The sequence below is a fragment of the Silurus aristotelis genome (genome assembly GCF_946808225.1).
Source record: "Silurus aristotelis genome assembly, chromosome: 21".
Lineage (NCBI taxonomy): Eukaryota > Metazoa > Chordata > Actinopteri > Siluriformes > Siluridae > Silurus > Silurus aristotelis.
Window position 1 is genome coordinate 5,168,161 of NC_139594.1, and position 19,644 is coordinate 5,187,804.

General features: G+C 36.4%; 1 protein-coding gene, 1 long non-coding RNA gene and 1 pseudogene across 5 annotated transcripts; 2 read left to right on the top strand and 1 right to left on the bottom strand.

The window, feature by feature from the left end:
• The first annotated feature begins 4,916 nt into the window (after positions 1–4,916).
• On the top strand, positions 4,917–5,910 carry LOC310716953 (P2Y purinoceptor 11 pseudogene; annotated as a pseudogene). The gene has a single exon. The product of its transcript is annotated as a P2Y purinoceptor 11 pseudogene (transcript).
• A 2,047-nt stretch (positions 5,911–7,957) lies between these two features.
• On the bottom strand, positions 7,958–12,763 carry LOC310717019. The gene is made up of 3 exons (XR_014530726.1): positions 12,743–12,763; positions 8,150–8,226; positions 7,958–8,028 (listed from the first exon to the last, which is right to left on the bottom strand). It is a non-coding gene; the product is annotated as an uncharacterized lncRNA (long non-coding RNA).
• LOC310716947 (P2Y purinoceptor 11-like) lies at positions 8,444–18,764 on the top strand. 3 transcript variants are annotated; one of them, XM_083524602.1, is made up of 2 exons: positions 8,444–8,548; positions 16,575–18,764. In XM_083524602.1, the coding sequence occupies exon 2, from the start codon at positions 16,588–16,590 to the stop codon at positions 17,488–17,490; it is 903 nt and encodes a 300-aa protein (XP_083380728.1). In that variant the 5' UTR covers positions 8,444–8,548; positions 16,575–16,587; the 3' UTR covers positions 17,491–18,764. The 3 variants fall into 3 exon arrangements, with proteins under 3 accessions (XP_083380728.1, XP_083380729.1, XP_083380730.1); XM_083524603.1 differs by lacking the exon at positions 8,444–8,548 and adding an exon at positions 12,527–13,446; XM_083524604.1 differs by lacking the exon at positions 8,444–8,548 and adding an exon at positions 13,623–13,703.
• The last annotated feature ends 880 nt before the right edge of the window (positions 18,765–19,644 follow it).

Consider the following 19,644-nt stretch of genomic DNA (forward strand, 5'->3'; position numbering starts at 1 on the left):
CCAATTTCAAGTCTCTTCAAATATGTTCAATATGGTTTAGCTCACAAATCTGTCTGGGCCACTGTCTGACATTTACAGAGTTGTTCCTGTGCCACTCCTGTGTCATCTTGGCCTGGTGTGCTTTTTGTCATATAAAAAGGTGAACCTCGGTTCAGTTTGAGGTCCTAAGTTGACTTTTTTTTTTTTTTTTTTTTTAGAATATTTCTTTACTTTGCTCTGTTCAGTTTTTCCTTAACCCTGACCAGTTGCCAAGTCCCTGCTGTGGAAAAACACCCCCACAGCATTATGCTGCCACCATCATGCTTGACTTTTGGGATGTTTTTGGACAGGGGATGAGCAGTGCCACACATAACGTTTAGAATTGAAGCCAAAAAGTTCCCTTTTGGTTTCATCAAACCAGAGAATCTGTTCCACACAATTTTAGAGTCCTTCAGGTGCCTGTTGGCCAACTCTAAGCGAGCTTCTATGGTTTTTGCACAGAGGGGAAGCTTCCGTTTAGCCACTCTGCCATAAAGTCCAGATCAGTGGAGGGCTGCAGTGATGCTTGTTCTTGTACTTTTCCCCCATCTCCACACAGGATCTCTGGAGCTCATTCGTCATGACAGACAGGTTTTTGGCCACCTCTCTAAGGTCACCTCAATAAGGCACTTTTCCACCGATTGCTTAGTTTGGCCAGATGACCAGCTCTTGGAAGAATCCTGGTTATCAAACACTTCTTCCATTTGAGAATTATGGCAGACAATATGTTGCTAGTCAGTTTTATGTTAATCCTGGTTAATATTTTTATACTAAATAGACAGAAATGGACAGAAAATGGTATAGGAAAATGGTATAGGTAGGGGCATAGACAGAAATGGTAGCTAGCAGAAATTCGCAAGTAAAACCTTAGGAACATTAACCTTGTACAAGGACACTTTGCCATACTATGCGAATATCTGTGATAAAACTTATTTTAGAATTTGGGCTGGATATACTGTACTGTATACAACTAGCACTCGACATCTAAAATTATTAATAAACATTTTTAAAAATGGGGGGAGTGGTGGCTCCAGCGGTTAAGGCACTGGGTTGCCAATCGGAAGGTCTGGGGTTCAAGCCCCGGTATTGCCAAGCTGCCACTCTTGGGCCCTTGAGCAAGGCCCTTAACCCTCTATGCTCCGGGGGTCCCTTAAGAGGGAAATATCAAGGTGACGTGGGGCCGCCTTCCCGTGGGCTCACCACCTGCAGGAGGGACCGTAAGGGACGGTGCTTTGAGTATTGGGCAGCAGGCGGGGGCGGGGGCAGAGACTGCTGCCCCCGCGACCAGAATTACGGATAAGCGGGAGAAAATGAATGAATGAATTTAAAAAAATGGGTTATTGTTCATCATATGTTCATATATATTTTTATTCTAAAAGATTTATATTCAGGATGTGCTGTGGGCTTTTTTAGGATGTGCTGTGTGTGTGTGTGTGTGTGTGTGTGTGTGTGTGTGTGTGTGTGTGTGTGTGTGTAAGCATATGTGTGTGTTTGTGACATCTCAAAATGCTTTATTAATGTTTATTACAGATATGACGTGAGTGAGAGGGGTGGAAAGGAACTGACTAACCATGTAATTAAATACAATTATAAACATTAACATGAATTTCAGGCTGCATGACATGCCAAGAGTATGGCTATAATGAATATTGGAAGATCTGTGATTTAGCCATAGTGATGTAGCTAATCTCAGATTGCAAATGGATGCTTTTATACACAAACACAAAAGTCATATTAATGACAATTTACCATATCTGACAAGGATATCATGAACACTGCTGTTGTAAGTGTTTCTGTGGTGAGTGGACAGAGAGGAGTGATACCCACAGATTCTCTCACTTGGCTATATTTAAGCAAAGTCAGTAAAAAGTCATGCAATTGAGCCATCTTATGTTATTTAGCGCATTGAGTACTATTTTGGAATCCGTAATTCGCCTATTTCGTAATCAATATTCTACATTCAACGTTACCAGAAGATTTATTTCTAGTCACTAAAATAAACATGTGCTTACTTCGTCTTTACAAGTTCTGCTGTGGAGTTAAAATTACATACACAACAGACCATATGGCAAATAACAAGTTGCACAATACACATTGTTGAAAGATTTATGACCAAACTCTTGATGTCACCCATATGAGGATGGGTTCCCCTTTGAGTCTGGTTCCTCTCAAGGTTTCTTCCTCATATCATCTAAGGGAGTTTTTCCTTGCCACTGTCGCCACGGCTGCTCATCAGGGACAAACGCACACCATTCACCTTCACTGTTGTTTTCTGTAAAGCTGCTTTAAGACAATGTCTGTTGTGAAAAGCGCTATACAAATAAACTTGACTTGACTTGACTTGACAAGAAACCCTGCTTAAATTGTTTAGGCCAATACTATAATCAATAATAGTTGCTGTGCTTCAGATTATACCGTAGAGAGTCTGATAAACATTGGAGTATCATGTCAAACAGTATGCTTCATCTATCACTTTCCTAAACTGACATGACATTTTTATTTAGCTATCAAAATATTTCACATTACGCCAATTAAGTAAATCTACAATGTAATTATTAAATTAATAATATATATGAAAGTTCTTAAAGTTTAATGTTAAGAAATATGGAAATATTGCAAAAATGTGTCAGGAGGCAAGACTAGCTGAAAATAACTGCGTATATTATTTTTCTAATTCATGTTCTTTGTATTGCTGTTCTTAGGAGGCTTAATAAAATGAATGGAAGCAGCAGCAGGTGTAACGATAGATTTCAGACTGCCCTGTTACCTCCTGTCTACAGTGTAGAGATGTGTGTATTACTGCTGGGGAGCATACTGGCACTGTGGCTTCTTGTGACTAAGGAGAGGAGAAACTGGCACATGGGGATGGTGTTCGCCTGCAACCTGGTCATCAGTGACATATTTTACGCCCTCAATCTTCCACTTTATATCGACTACTATTTAAGAGGACAGATTTGGAAATTTGGTGATGTTGTCTGTAAAAATAGAGCGCTTTCTATTTCCCTGTAACCTCTATGCCAGCATTTACTTCATCATGTGCATTAGTATATACATATATATTTTTACTCTGCACACATATTTGTATTATATTTATGCCACCCAGCTGCAATTGCTTTGGCAGTATAAATGCACATTTTTTTGTCGTTTAAATAAAGCAAACCTAAATTGAAAATAAAATTTAAGTGGATATTTTGAAGTTTCTCAACCTTGGGGTCAGGGATCCATAATTTAGTATTAATTTATAAATTTTGTATAGTAAAAACAATAATAATAATTATTATTATTACCATTACAATTACAATTACAATAAACTGATGATTATTATTAGGATTTCATTAGCCATTATTAGCTATCTGAATTTGAAAAATAATGAAAAATAATCAGGTTATAGTGATTTGTTGAAAAAGTATTGTTGAGAGAATCTGTACTCTTCAATCCAATTTACTGGAGTGAGGTAATTATAAGTTTGCTTTATACAAATGATACATAATTTAGGTCCAGTCCACATTTATACAATTATGCATTTAAATTACTGCCATAAAATAAAATTAAAAAAAAATTTATTTAAAAGGGATTTAGTCAGGGAGTAGATGCTGCGAAGAGATTAAGTAAACATGACATGGTGGCCATCTACTGTTAAATTTTCCAAGATTACCTCTAATAAAATATCTTATTTTTCAAATTTTAAAAGCCACTGAAAAATGGTTGGTGGTCTGGGTGAATTTCCAAAGAATCAAAAGATGGTCCCTGGCTATTAAAAAATGTGAAGGGGAAAACATCTAATTGCTTTGTGTTGTACCAAGATAAATTCAATGGCTCACAAAAAAATTGCTACACAAAGACAAATAGCCACATTAATGTTAAGAATTGCAGATATAGTTTTAAAGTAATCATACAAGGACCTTTGTAACATTGGGCAAAAGAAGAACATGTGACTTAAATTGCAAGGTAAATGATAACATCTGTCACAGCTGTCATTATTAATAGGGTAAATTGTGGATAGCCTAGTTTAGAAAAACAAACTTTGTACAACACTTTAAATTGTATAAGAGTAAGACAAGAACACAGAACTTGAATGGATTCATTCTATTGACCTTTCCCACACTTTTGGAAACACCAAATTACGATTTACCAATTCTGTCAATTAAATTAACCAAATTATGTTGCTTGACCTCGGAGGTTGAATAAGACACTTTGATTTTCTTTTGACAAAAAGCCCAAAAGCATCTTTTTTAAAGCATCCTCAGAGCACAATGCTGCCACCACCATGTTTCATTATTTATTTCCAGGTTCAGTGTAAAACAGCATTAGAATGTTGAATGCAAATATAAGTTTCAAAGGCTTAAGCCTGTATGAACATGTGCCTCCATCCCATCCTGTATATGGCAGTGTTTGACAGTGTTAGGACAATGTGCTGTAGAAACTTAAATAACCTTGAAGTGATATGACTATGCAGATCTGACGTTTGATTTGTTTGTTTTTTACCCTTATGTCTTTCTTTTTGTGAGCGTAATTCCCCAATGTATTTTTTTACTATGATTTTCTTTTGACAAAAAGCCCAGATTTTAAAGCATCCCCAGACCACAATGCTGCCACCACCATGTTTCATCATTTATTTCTAGGTTCAATGTAAAACAACATTAGAATGTTGAATGCAAATATAAGTCCATAGGCAAGACTAGCTGAAAATAACTGATATTATTCCTAATTTATTCTAATACATGTGTTTTTCCTTGCTGTTTTAGGAGGCTTTCTAAAATGTCAAGTCAAGTCAAGTCAAGTTTATTTGTATAGCGCTTTTCACAACAGACATTGTCTCAAAGCAGCTTTACAGAAAACAACAGTGAAGGTGAATGGTGTGCGTTTGTCCCTGATGAAAAATGAATAACAGCAGCAGCATCTGTAACGGTGCATTTGAGACCGCCCTGTTACCTCCTATCTACAGTGTGGAGATGTGTGTGGCACTGCTGGGGAACATAATGGCACTGTGGATTCTTGTGACTAAGGAGAGGAGGACCTCGAACATGGGGATGGTGTTCTCCTGCAACTTGGTCATCAGTGACATCTTCTATGCCCTCAGTCTGCCACTTCTTATCGGCTACTATTCAAGAAAACGGATTTGGAAATATGGTGATGTTGTCTGCAAAATAGAGCGCTTTCTCTTTTCCTGTAACCTCTACGTCAGCATTTACTTTATCATGTGCATTAGTGTTCATCGATACCTGGCTATCGTTCATCCCTTCTTTACACGCAAACACATTCTCCCAAAACATGCCAAGATCATCAGCGTGTTCGTTTGGATCTTTGTGGCAAGCATTTCATCTCCTAACCTCTACTATACAGGTGTCAATATGTATAGATGTACCTTATTTGCAAACCCATTTAATAACTCAATATTGTATATCTACAGGATGTTTATGGCTGTTATAGGCTGCTTGGTCCCATTTATTGTTACTTTTGCATACTATGTTGGTGTAATAAGTGCTGTTTTTAAAAATAAAAAAATTACCACACTGCAGAAGAAAAAAGTGGCTTTGATTGTGGGTTTGGGCTGCGCACTGTATGCTGTGTCCTTTGTCCCCTATCACATTCTGCAGATATGGAAGGCTAAATTGACAAAGGAAGATGGAACTAATTGTTACATGCTTAATGCTTACCAAGTTTCAAAGGCATTAGCCTGCATGAACATGTGCCTCCATCCTATTCTGTATATGGCAGTGTTTGACAGTATCAGGGCAAAGTGCTGTAGAAATGTACCAGAATCCCCAGTGGAAACTTAAATAACCTTGCAGTGATATGACTATGCAGATCTGATGTTTGATTTGTTTTTTCTTTTACCCTTATGTCTTTCTTTTTCTGACCATAATCTTTTGTAATTCCCCCATGTATTTTTTTAACAGATTTGAAAGCATTCCCAGAGCACAATGCTGCCACCACCATGTTTCATCATAGACACTTTTAATAAAGTTTCCAAATAAAGTATCTTGGTCCTTTGGTGTGATTTTTCTTTTAAGCCAGTGTGCAACACTAGCTGACTTTTGCATTTTATTCTCTGTTGACTTGTTTCTTTTCCACTCTGGTTTTGTCATTGTTCTTTGTGTTTACAAATTACAGGAGTGGTCTTCTCCTGCAACCTGGTCATCAATTGCATCTTTCAACCCCTTAGTTTGCCATTTCTTATCGTCTAATAATCAAGAGGACAGATTTGGGGATTTGGTGATGCTGTTTGCAAAATAGAACACTTCCTCATCACCAGTAACCTTTACATCTGCAATTACTACATCATGTGCATCAGTGTCGCTCTATACCCGGCCATCATTCATGTTTCCTTCCCACATTTGTTTAAAACGTGCCAAGATCATTAGTGTGTTAATGTGGATTTTTGTAGCAAGCGTCTCCAGTTCTCCACTATTCAAGTGTAAAGGAGGACAGATGTGTATAATTCGTTTAACCAGGCCAGGAATCTAAAAAGGTTTGTGGCTGTTATAGGGTGTATAATCGCATTTGTTCCAACATCCTCATTTTATTTCGGTTTAATGGTGGCTGTTTTTAAAAATGCAAATATATCTTTCATTAGAAAAGAGAAAAGTGGCCCTGATTGTGGGTTTAGTTTGTGTTCTGTACACAGTGTATCACATTCTACAAATTATTATGTGTGTAATGAATACCCAGAGTCAAATGCACAAGCCTGCCTGAACTCCCATCCTGTACATGGCAATGCCTGGCAGCATCATGAATATTTATGAAATGTTTACCAACAGCCCTAAAACATCTACACTATATAAGCTTAGAATCAGCTAACAAAAAAAATCAGTCAAACAGTCAAAAACAGGTTAAACCATCAAAGGAGTCCTTAAAGAAAAATGTTCAAAGCAAAGCAGAATAAAAATTAAAAGTTAAAGGAGCTGTCAATGCTCCTTAAGATAAAACTCAAACCAGTGTCTACACATCAGTGGCTGAACTAGCACAATTAAACCAGGTGATGGCGATGTTGCCAAGTTATTCAACATGATTGAACGATTTCTAGTTTTTCATCTCGTTGGTCCATTTCTGGTTTATGGGATACTTTCAAGTAAACAAGAGCTTAGTTTAATTGACATAAAAGAAACAATGCTCTAGATGCTTTGGCAAGATTCCCACCTAGTGAACAGAGTTAAGAGCTTTTGTACAGTCACAAAGTAGCTAAAAGTGAGCTCTAAGTAAACACAAGCGTTAAGCACTACTAACATAAATTTAGTGTGACGTGTAATGTTTAAGGGCCTCTTTGTTGCATTCTAACAGGCCTGATTTACTCACAACTGTTATGGAAACACAGCAAGCTGCAATGATGATTACAAGCAATCGAACAGAATGCAAAATAAAGTCAACTCATCCTATTTACACAGGTCATAAATTACGTACACAGCACCTGGCACCTGTCGCACCAGCCTATGTGAAAAGACGTTCCAGACTTTTTCCATGGCTTCTACATCTATAACAGTATTAAATGCAATCTTTGAATGTTGGATCAGACACATCTTTGGTTAGGACAGGTCAAACAACCCATGTGCATTTAAGTAAGAGATTTTGGGGATTTTGGTGAACTGTAAGCCATACAGAGTCAAACAATGAAACTGTGGTGGCTAGAAACTAGTCTTACTAGATTGGACTGGCTGGTCAAAGTAAACCCACTGATGTATTTTTTTTGAGTCATGCACTATGATACACAGTATTTCCTGTTGCTTTTAAATGAGGCATGGAATTGTTTCCTGTTCACTCATCAGATTTGAACAACCACACAAACAGGATGCACAAATAGTCCAATCCAGTGGTTCTGAATGCATTTCACCTGGAGCAAGTGTAAAAAAGCAAAACATTTCTGGGAAAGCAACACAAATCCTCCATGACATTAGGTGAAGGAAAAGATGATCAAATTCAGAAGGATTGTGAGATGGAAAAAAACTGTAAAACAAGCAAGGAATGAGGATGAGGATCAGAAAATCTGATGAAGAACAGCCAGTTTCATCAGACCTGAGATGAAAACATGCAACACAGAACATAGAACATGATGCAAAGTTAAAAGAGCAGTTAATACTGAGATAAAACCTGAAGCAGGATTTGCACATGAATGGATGAATGAGCAGAATTGAACCCAGTGGTGGCGATGTGGTCCAATCACTCAGTGAGAGAATTATTCTTCTTTAAGCAGCCATGGAGCCTGCATCCTTCCTGGAGTTATATAAAAAAAGAAATTGTTCAAATTTCTTGCATTTTTAGTAATAGATATTTTAACTCTTCTAATCTCTAGTTGCTAAATTATTCTGTGTTTTATATTAAAATGAAAAAAAAAAAAAAAACATGAGGAGGAAATGAAAGTCATGTTTGAGCAGATGTACTGTATGTGATGCGTTGATTTGACGTGAATGTCACACAGGAAAACATAGGCGTAGATGTGATCTATCTGAGCAGCAGAGTTTGACAAAAGGTGTGAGTGACTGCACTACTACTGAGCAAGCAGAAAAATTCAGCAATTTGTCTTCATATTCTGAAGGTAATTTATCTAAGTTAATTTTTTTACTTGGGGAAACGTGAGTGATGATTTTTCCAGATCCTACTCAGTACCGTATTTAATATTTGATCATTTTGTTTCAAATTTGTAATCTTTTTATTTAGCATTGATGTATCGAGCTAATTATATTAAAATATTTCCTCAGTTCACCAAATAATAATCACTGATCATTCGGTTCAAAGGTTTTCAGACCTTGTTGCATGGTGCCCTCTTCAGAATAAGTAAACATTTGCACCCTTTGTAATTGTGTGTTTGTGTGTGTTTGTATGAGTTTGTATAAGTTTTACTCCCCGTGTGTATAAAAGATGGTTCTTATGAATGTAGATGTCAAATATGTAGAGGTTACTGGAAAATAATAATGTGCAAATAATGTCCAGTTCTTAAAAAAGTTTAATTATAAAGAATGGGCAGTTTACGTGCTCAAAGACAAACAAGGGACTCATGAAGAGCTTTTGCAAAACATAAGAACAGTCATTGATCATCCACATAACAGCGTGGAGTATTAAGAATCAACATGTGTACACTCTTGATCTGGTTTATTTGTGTCAATTCGGTAATGATCTTGTCTTTTGGATAAACATCTTCCATGTGAAAAAAAAATTCAGAGCATAATAAAACAAAGGACTCTATCATACTACAGTTAACACCCAGGAAGCATGATTTCTCACATTTACAGAGGTAGAGCAAACATAAAACCACAGCTGTTGAATTAAATGCGCACCTTGATTCTCTATTTCCCTGTTTAGAGCTCAACAGTGTATCTATTCATAGTCAAAAGCTTAAATGGTGCCAGCTGCGAAAATCTTGTTCTGTGGACAATATGAAACATGTGACCCCAGAGTGAAGCACAGGGGTGGATCAGAGATGGTTTGGCCTACAATCTCATGGCATTCCCTATGCCCACTATTTATTCGAGATGGGCACGTCACTATCAAGGGCTCACGGACCATTATAGAGGACCATGTGCAGCCAATGGTTCAAATACCGTACCCTGAATGTGGTGCAATGTATCAGGATGATACATGGAAAGACTGGTAACAGAGTGGTTTGATGAACATTAAATATTAACATCTCCCATGGCCTTCACAGTCACAAGATTTGAATATTAGTGAACCACTTTGGTGTGTTTTAGAGGATCATTTTGTGACTTGCAAGAGGAATGGCTCAAAAAAAAACCTGGCCCTTTGTATCTGTCATGTTCAAGACAAACTGATGCTGTATTGGCCTCAAAGGAATTTCTGTCCAACCCCCTTACTTCTTCCAAGCTTTTGTTCTGTCACTCATGCTGCAGCTTAAGACATTTTAAGAAATGCGCTGTCCACCTTCTTCCACGTACATGAGCTCACAGATGCACATAACTGTCTGCTGTTGCTGTAATTGACAGCATTTAATAACCAAATTGAGACTTTGCTCCTAGATTTTAACTTGTGCTCTCTGGATGATAGCACAAACACTTTCACTTTTTCACCTCCAAGGAGCCCTGTTTAAATTTTTATATTTTAATTGACCAAAAAGATCAAAGTCACATCCTTTTACTTTCTGTTGGCTCACAAAACCAAAGTGACAGATCAACATTCACCTTGTCAGGAAGAAATGAAAGTAAGTTACCAGAAGTGAGACTTTCACGTCCATGCATTCTTTTTCAGTTTAAAATTCTTTTTAGGTTTTGGGTCGACAATGAAAATGTCTCTCCCAGATAGTAATAATAAAGTGATCTTCAAGATTAAATATATAAAAAAAAAATCTAAAAAATATCATTACTATGTAAGAACAAAAAGTCATGCAAAATTGCTAATTTAAAGCAAGATCCAATTGATTTAGTACGTAGGCTTAGTGGTCTTCTGCTGTTGCAGGTCATCCCCTACAAAATTCAATGCTTTGTGCAGGTTGGTATGTTTTTCTGCTCAGCACGGATGTAAAGACCGTTTTTTTTTTAGTTACTATGTGTATCATTTCTGGCAGCTCTTTTCATTCTAGCCATTTCCTCTGACCTCTCTTATCACTGAAGACCTGAAACACGATTTAGAGCAGCAACAACAGTGCCCCAATCTTGTTGCGTAAAACAGAAGCATTCAGTGCCATGATTTTAATATTTAACGGTAAACTTTATGCCAATTTCTATTATAAAGCATATTTTTTCAGCAGTATTATCAAATTATATTTATATTTTAAATCCCATTTCACCAGTGTAAACATAGCATCTAACAAGTAGATGATAAACCCTATGCTACATTATAATGCCATAGTGTATCCAGGAGTAAAATTACCTTAAAGACTTGTGATAGTGTTGCAGCTAAATAATATAAGGGTAACATTTTATGCACAAGATCCCATAAGCACTGCATCCCGATGGGACGTCCTGAGTTATGAATCTCAGAGTCAGTCCCTGTCATGCAAAGAGAAGAAGCATAACATATCCAAACTTCTGTCATTTTCTTATAAATCCCAATACCTGTTCATTTTTATTATTCATACACACATTTTACACTTCAGTGTCTAGCATTATTTATTTGTAATGGACTGTGGTCCTTATTCCTCAGAATTGTGAAAGTGCCAGTATTAACAGGGGTGATGATCTGTGAGAAAATGGCAATTCACCTTCAATTGCATGAGTGCAAGCGACTTTCTACTACTTTACATCAGGCTTTGCGACTTTATCACGTAGGGTTTGTGACCGTGAGAAAATAAATGGAAAAAGCTTAGCCAGTTGCATGTTTCCCAGCAGATGAACAGACTTGATATTGTAATTGATCAAAGCCACAGAGAGGTTAAATATCTGATATAGCATCCTTCCCATTAGAAGCAGATTTTAATGCATTTCAGTCACACAAAATAGAAGCAAAAAGGACTAGACTTGGCAATGTTAGCTATTTAATAAGGAGGGCGGTAGTAGCTAAAAAATAACAGTGTATGGTGCGAAACAGACAACTTGACATGTTTTTAATCCAAGAAATGCGTACACAATGACACCATGATATAATTCAATTCACAATATCAGGATTAGCTCATTTCAGGTTTCAGTTAGCTAATGTGCTTGTAGTATTAATTGTTAGCTTGTATCTGTGCTGTGCATAACGATCATATGTTAATTAATTTATTAAATACAGCTTTTTGACAGCACAGTGCTTAGTTCTTTTTGAATTAGTTATTGTTTGAGTATTATAGTATTGTTTTTTTTTTTTTTTGAGTAAAGTAAAAACACATTTCCAAAGCACACATTAGTATTATTAAAATTTGTTTTATGGAATTTCTTTTAAACTAAGCGCTTAACAGCAGCCCATCATAACTATATGCTTGCTTTTAGTTTGATGTGTTTAGTTAGCTGGGTTTAAGGAGTGCTTTTTTTTGATGGTTTGTTCGAATTATGATAGTCATAAAAAAATGCAATGAAGATGGGATGAAATGGAAAGAAACTGTGAAGAGATGAAAGATTTTATAAATGCGTCAGTATGTGTCATCTGGGAACTTTCTACCCATTCTACTCTCCCTCTGAGTGTGTGTGTGTGTGTGTGTGTGTGTGTGTGTGTGTGTGTGTGTGTGTGTTTTGTAACAAGACCTGAATGCGACAGACTTCTGTGTTGCCAGGTCAGCAGTTATGTCGCCTTACTGTTTTTTTAAATGATCTTTCTTTCTTTCTTTCTTTCTTTCTTTCTTTCTTTCTTTCTTTCTTTCTTTCTTTCTTTCTTTCTTTGTCTATGTCTTATTTCTATACTCAAAGTACTATACAAATGTATATAAGTATGTGTGTGTGTGTGTGTGTGTGTGTGTGTGTGTGTGTGTGTGTGTGTGTGTGTGTGGGTGTGTATGTATGTGTGTGTAATGGGAACTGATCACACACACACACACACACACACACACACACACACACACACACACACACACACACACACACACACACACTTATATGCACATGCTTGTATTTTAAATTTAATTTAATGTAATTATTTACATTTGTGCCTATTTAGTAGATTACTCAATTTAATCAGTATAATAAAAAAGTGTATTGCATTACTTTCATTTATTCTATTTTAATTTAGTTGTATTTTTTTATTTCAAACAAGCATGCATTATATGTAAATAAATTGTCAAATTAAAGTGTTTATATTCACAAATGTTAATAGTAATAAAACTGCGTTAATAAAAAAACGACAAGCGATTTTGTTTTGCATTACTTACCGCTAACTGTACCGAAATTAAACCACAACCACATACGCGCGCGTGTGTGTGTGTGTGTGTGTGTGTGTGTGTGTGTGTGTGTGTTCAAAACTTTGTGTATGTCTAACCATTGTATTTGCATGTTGAACATCCCAGTCAAACTTATTTCTCATTTTCTGTAAAATAAAACAATGTTGTTAAGAGCATTATAAGTTTTATATTTGCTTTAAACTTTACCAGTAGTTAATACTGTATATTTGTGGTTCACCTTCATTGACTAAAAAAGTGATACACTAGGTCTACCGCTAATTAGGCCTAATTGATTAGTTCGGATGAATTAGAGCAAACCTGGCAACCCTGCGAGCTATGTAGACAGCAGTCTGAGTAAGGCATCTCGGGTCTGAGAGGTGTATTCATAGATATCAGTCTAAATATGTGACTTGTTATTAGACGTTGTTGAGTATTTTTGGCGTTATTTACTAAGACTCTTGCCAGTCTTTGGATGTTATTATTTTTAATATTTGAGCTAGTTCAGCTTCTCAGCTCCAGGTGCTGAGGCATTTCACTGAAGCGGCGCGTATAACGGTTTCCTGTTAAGAGTAAAAAGGAGCCTGTGTACTGAAGAGGGTCTGCGGGTCAGAGTTACATCTGAGCGGCTCCTCTCTACATAGTAACACTGACGTGCATGCAAAGTGAAAGAAGAAAGTTTATACATTAAGTAAAAGGTAAGAGCATGCGTTCATATACACACACACACACGCATGTGTGTGTGTGTGTGTGTGTGTGTGTTTTGGTAATTTAGTAATTGATTCATTTTTTGTTTCTTTTTTTTATATTTATACTATTGTATGTTCTCTAACTATTCTAGGCAAATTGCAACTGATTTAATGCTGGGTGACAGCTTTAATAAAAAAATCAATAAATGAATAAAATAACATTACATACATTTAAAACATTTAAAAAAGAAGAGAAGAGAAAAAAGGTCTACTTTTAAGGTCATTCTTTCATTCTCGGTTGTCACATTTAGGTGCATGCAATGTAATAGAAATGAAAGGGTCCACTTGGAAATGTGTGTGTGTGTGTGTGTGTGTGTGTGTGTGTGTGTGTGTGTGTGTGTGTGTGTGTGTACAAATGCAGTTTGTTCTCTCAGTATTGTAGAGCTGCCTGGAAACATTGCAACTGATTTAATGCTGGGTAATGCCTTGATTTTCAAAAGGAAAAAAAAAAAGAGAGTTAGCGAGAGAGAGAGAGAGAGAGAGAGAGAGAGAGAGAGAGAGAGAGAGAAGGGTCTATAGGTCAGGTTGACTTTCGAGGTCTTTTCTCTACCAGGTTGTCTCACATTGCTAGCATTCTTTCATTCTACATAGTAGCACTGAAGTGCATGCAAATACTGTACATGAGAGAGAGAGAGAGAGAGAGAGAGAGAGAGAGAGAGAGAGAGAGAAAGAGAGAGAGAAAGAGGATAGAGTCATTATCCTAGCCGTGGCATGATTTGACAGAAATTAGTAGAAATGGAAACTTGTTTATAAATGCATCTATTGTATGTTCTCAGTATTCTACAGCTGCATATATGTCAACTGCTTTCATTTTCCACACACAAAGAAAAACAAAAAAAACATCTGCTTTTCCTTAAACAGCCAGAGAGATTTCCCTCCCCTACATATTTAATCTCAGCGCTCATTCCATAAAGATTACAGCAGGGGCAGCTTGTGTAGCTCAGCCCAGTGGTTTCTCCGTTCATACACTACTTTCCACTGCAGTATTCTTCTGCTCTCCAACAGCTCGTATTTCATTGTATGCTTTTACTGTATTAGAGGTTTTCTCAGTTGCTTTGGAGCGTTTCTCAGATCAGGAAATTAAATTCTCAAAACTACTTGTTCAACCTCCACATCATTTAGTCACTTGTGCACATCATAAGAACATTTCTCGTTGCTTTGATCAAATTGCGAATGCGTTTGTTTGAAACTAAAATGTCTATTAAACTCTTTTTTGTAAATGTGACTTGAATGGATGAATTGTGCAGACGAATTTTGAATGTCACTAATGAAGGGCGAGGGAACTGCATCAGATCAACCAATAATCAACTCGGTTTCTAAAAGATAAGATAAGATATACCTTATCTTTTAAAACAGGTCAAAGGTGAATCTTGTGAACCTTCAATTGGAGAGTGAATACAAACAGAGCAAAACACAGAATTATACATTTTAAAATGGATGAACAACTAAGAAACAAACGAACACTTGTACAGTTCAGTAAAAGTGTGAAATTGATGAAACTGATGAAATTTAAAGATGATCGGTCACATTGTTCACTGTAATCACTGTAAACCAAACCACATGGTGAAACTGTGCAGCGTCATACATGACAGCATGACTAAACATTTTGATGATCGTGTTTGTGAACAATGACAAACACACTTTTTTATTCTGATGAGAATGAGATGTTCATGGACAGAAATATTAACTTTTAAGGATTTAGAGAAAAGTACAGGCTTTTGCAAGAAATCCAATGAGTTGTGCTGTTTGTACAAATTGTTTTGAGAAATGCACTTACTGGTTTGCAAATATTAAGGATGATTCAAGAAATGCTCCAAAGCAGCTGAGAAAAACTGTAATGAGAAAACCAATTTGAATGATCATGGTATCAGGCTGCAACATAAAAAAAATGAAGGGGGTCTAAATAGTTTCTGAATGCACGGTATATATAATATAGTATAGATAGATAGATAGATAGATAGATAGATAGATAGATAGATAGATAGATAGATAGATAGATAGATAGATAGATAGATAGATAGATAGATAGATAGATAGATAGATAGTGTGTGTGTGTGTGTGTGTGTGTGTGTGATATTGCAAATTGTAATAACAATTAAAACTGGAAGTTATGTTAATGATAACATTTGCTCTTGTGCAAACTTCATAAAATTAAATAATGTGGTTTGTTTACGGCGTATTATTTGTAAATGTGACCCAAAAAGCACAGAGGTGGAAATGTAGATAGAGTAAAGGTTGTAAAGGTACAACAAGGAGAAGGTTATAAGTCTATGGCATTAAAATATTTTAAAATGCTGAATAAACAAGTCCACTAGATATATGTTTACGTATATATGAAATATTAGGCAGGATGTACAGTATGTAAGTTATATATAGATACACATACATATAAATGATGTATCTGTATAAATAATATCTTATGAATGTATATAATATGTAAATAAGGTATTATTGGGTGGAGCTTGGACCCACACAGCTAAATCTAAATCGTCAAATGCTCTTAAAGCATGCGTTGTTTTATTTCATTTGTGCTTTGTGTGAATTCCTATGAGTTCAGTATTTTTTAGAATGCTGTCAGGCGCAAAGAACGTACTGGAAACCGAAGTGATTTCAACGATGGCCTTTTAATAAGGATCAAAAAAGGGCAAGGCAGAAAGCACGAATAGCACCAAACAAGGGTAAACTAAACCAAGAGAAAACTGTGGCAGAGTGAGAGCAAATAACACACAGAATCTTGCACGCTAAAAGAAACCGAACGGAGTGGCTTGGGTAGTCTGCAGTGTTCATTAGCCTAAGCTGTAGAACAGACAATGAGCTTGTGGATAAACGGGGTTATTATAGTGTGGTGACTGATTTGGACCAGGTGTGGATGATTAGTAAGTTGGTGAGCTGCTTGGAGTGATTGGAGGGTTTGGCGAGGGTGTGGCTGGTGGATCCCTGACAAATGCATAACATTCATAACTTGCTAACCTACTTGTCTTGGCAAACTATTTGAAGCAACTGGAAGTTTTTTTATTGTCAGCTGATACCATATGTATAGCTGTACGGCAGAAATTAACTTTACATTTATTTTGCAGGAGACACCGTAAAATGGCAGGGAACATGAGCGGCAGTGGCAGCTGTAACAGTTCATTCACAAAGGAACTGTTACCTCCCATCTACGGTGTGGAGATGTGTATGGCGCTGATGGGAAACATACTGGCGCTGTATCTAATAGTGACTAAGGAAAGGAAAAACTGGCACACTGGAGTGGTGTTTTCCTGCAACCTGGTCATCAGTGACATCCTGTACGCCCTCACTCTGCCTCTTCTCATCGTCTACTATTGGAAAGGACGAATTTGGGGATTTGGTAATGCTATGTGCAAAATAGAGCGCTTTCTCTTTACCTGTAACCTCTACGTCAGCATTTACTTCATCATGTGCATCAGTGTTAATCAAAACCTGGCCATCGTTCATCCCTTCTTCACACGCAACCACATTCGACCGAAGCATGCCAAAATCATCAGTTTGCTGGTATGGATTTTGGTCGCAGGCTTGTCATCCCCAATCCTCATCTATTCAGGTGTCAAAAAAAACAGGTGTTCCTTATTTGCAGATTCGGAACATGAATATAAAAAGTTTGCGTACAGGGTGTTTCTGGCTGTTATAGCCTGCTTGATCCCATTTTTGGCAACATTTGCCTCCTATATTGGTGTCATTTGGGTGGTTTTCAAAAATGTGAATATAACATTGCTGGAGAAGAAAAAAGTGGCTCTGATGGTGGGTTTAGTCTGTGCTCTTTACTCCATCTCTTTTGTACCTTATCATGTTTTACAAATATGGCACTTTAAACTGAAAGCGGAAAAAAATCAAAATTATTATGTGTGTTACGGATACCAAGTGTCAAAGGCATTAGCCTGTGTAAACATGTGCCTCCATCCCATCCTGTATATGGCAGTGTTTGACAGTATCATGGCAGTGTGCTGCAGAAGGAGCTCAGATGAATCTAAATGATCTACCAAAGCTTTTTGTTCTTTCAGGTTCTGATTATATTTGATATATTGATTTTTTTTTTTTATATATTTGATGCGCATGATCGAAAATGTATAAATAATGTACTGGATGTAAAGATGGGTTTTTGTTAACATAAACAGCTGCATACACATATTTACAAATAAACGTGATGAAAACCAAGTACCTTAGTATGGTTATTGTCTTTATAATGAAATTGTCATAGATTTTCTACATGTCAAATACAAACAATTGATACAATTAAAGAAAGTTGATTAATTTCTTCTTTATAGATGCACAGAAGCTACAGTGATATAAATATGATCGTTGTTTTCTAATATGTTTATTACCAGAATATACATGTCTATTTAACATACACTACATTGCCAAAAGTTTGTGGACACCTGGCCATAAGTATGGTATGTGCTTTCTAAACATTGCATTCTACAATTAGTCCTATTATGCTCTTATAATTCCCTCCACTCTTCTGGGAAGATGTTCCACTAAATTGTAGAGTGTGCTTGTGGACATTTGTGCTCTTCAGAGTTGAGGTGGCTTGGGGTCCTGTCAGTGTTCCAATTTATCCCAAAGGTGTTCAGTATGTGTGAGATCAGAGCTCTATAGCAGGCCAATCAAGATCTTCCTCTCCAAACCATGTAAAGCATATCTTCATGGAGCTCACTTTGTGCACAGGGGCATTGCCATGCTGGAACAGGTTTTGATTTCTAAGTACAAGTGATACAAAGACATTCCATACAATTCTGTGCCTCCAGCTTTGTGGTAACAGTTTAGAGAAGAACCATATATGGCAGGAAAGGTCATGTGTCCCAATACTTTTTGCAATATAGTGTATTACTCATTCTTCTTTAACTTTATACTTAACACATTCGTCTCAATTTGTACATGAAGGATTCCAGTTTATATCTTCTTAAAGTCATTACTTAAAAAGTAATTTGATATTTGACAATTTATGTGTAATTTATCATTTGGTATATTATGTAATGCTGCCAAGACACACTTCTTTGTTTACAGTTTTATTAGACGTACCTCACGTTATACAAGTTTTAAACAGGAGCTCTAAAGCCTTTGGCATTAAAACCCATAGTAGACCTTTTTTTTGTGACTTGTATACCAACAATAACCGCAAATTTGCTGTACATTAGTGAACTGTTCTTTCATTTAAAAATCTAATATCTCCATTATCAAACAATTTAACAAAACAGTTTTGTATTTATTAATTTTTTTGTTAATGAATAAACCCTATTCGGTAAATTGCATTCTTAGATGTCCATTTCTATTCTGGATGTACATGTGAACTTAGTAGTTTGCTAATGTCAAAAACTATTATTATTAAACACCATTAGTAAGATCAGGCCATGATGGTGAGGAAGTGAGGAGGTCTGGGGTGGATTCAGTGTTCCAGTTTATGTTCTTTACAACATAGTTTGGGGAACCATCACAAGGATGTGATGATCAGGTGTATGCATGCATTTTGGTCGTATTATGTATGAATGTTTAGGGTTTTTACAAGCTTTGGTATTTTAAGACATAAAGTAATCATTTCAATAGTTTTGGGTTGAATTAGGCTCATAGATATTAAATGTACCTAAAATAGGTAAAGTACGAAGCATGTAATATTGGTCAAATGAATGAATTGGAATGCTAGGGAAGTCAAACAATATAAAATTAAATAGTTTAGAGCAAATAAAAAAAAAAAATTATATTAATAATAATCTTCCCATGGGCTCACCACCTGCAGGAGGGACCGTAAGGGACGGTGCTATGAGGATTGGGCAGCAGTCGGAGGCGGGGGTCTGCTTAGACTGCTGCCCCCGCGACCTGAATTACAGATAAGCGGGAGAAAATGAATGAATGAATGAATAATAATAATAATAATAATAATAATAATAATGGCAGGTATATACACTGGCGATCAAAATTAGAGAACAATTTATAAACAATTGAACAATTCTGAAATAATGTCATCTTCACTGCTCAACAGTTGAAGGAGTTTTTGTCCTGTCTATACCATGCTACCAGAACACCTTTTCCACAAAATAACTAAGGCATTAAAAAAAAAAAACATTATTTTGCAGAAAACACACTGATCAAAATTAGAGAACAACAATGACTGTAGCATAGAAAAAGATTACAACA

Bases quoted from the DNA above. Each gene is read 5' to 3' on its own strand.
- LOC310716947 (XM_083524602.1), top strand. From the start codon at position 16,588: ATGGCAGGGAACATGAGCGGCAGTGGCAGCTGTAACAGTTCATTCACA.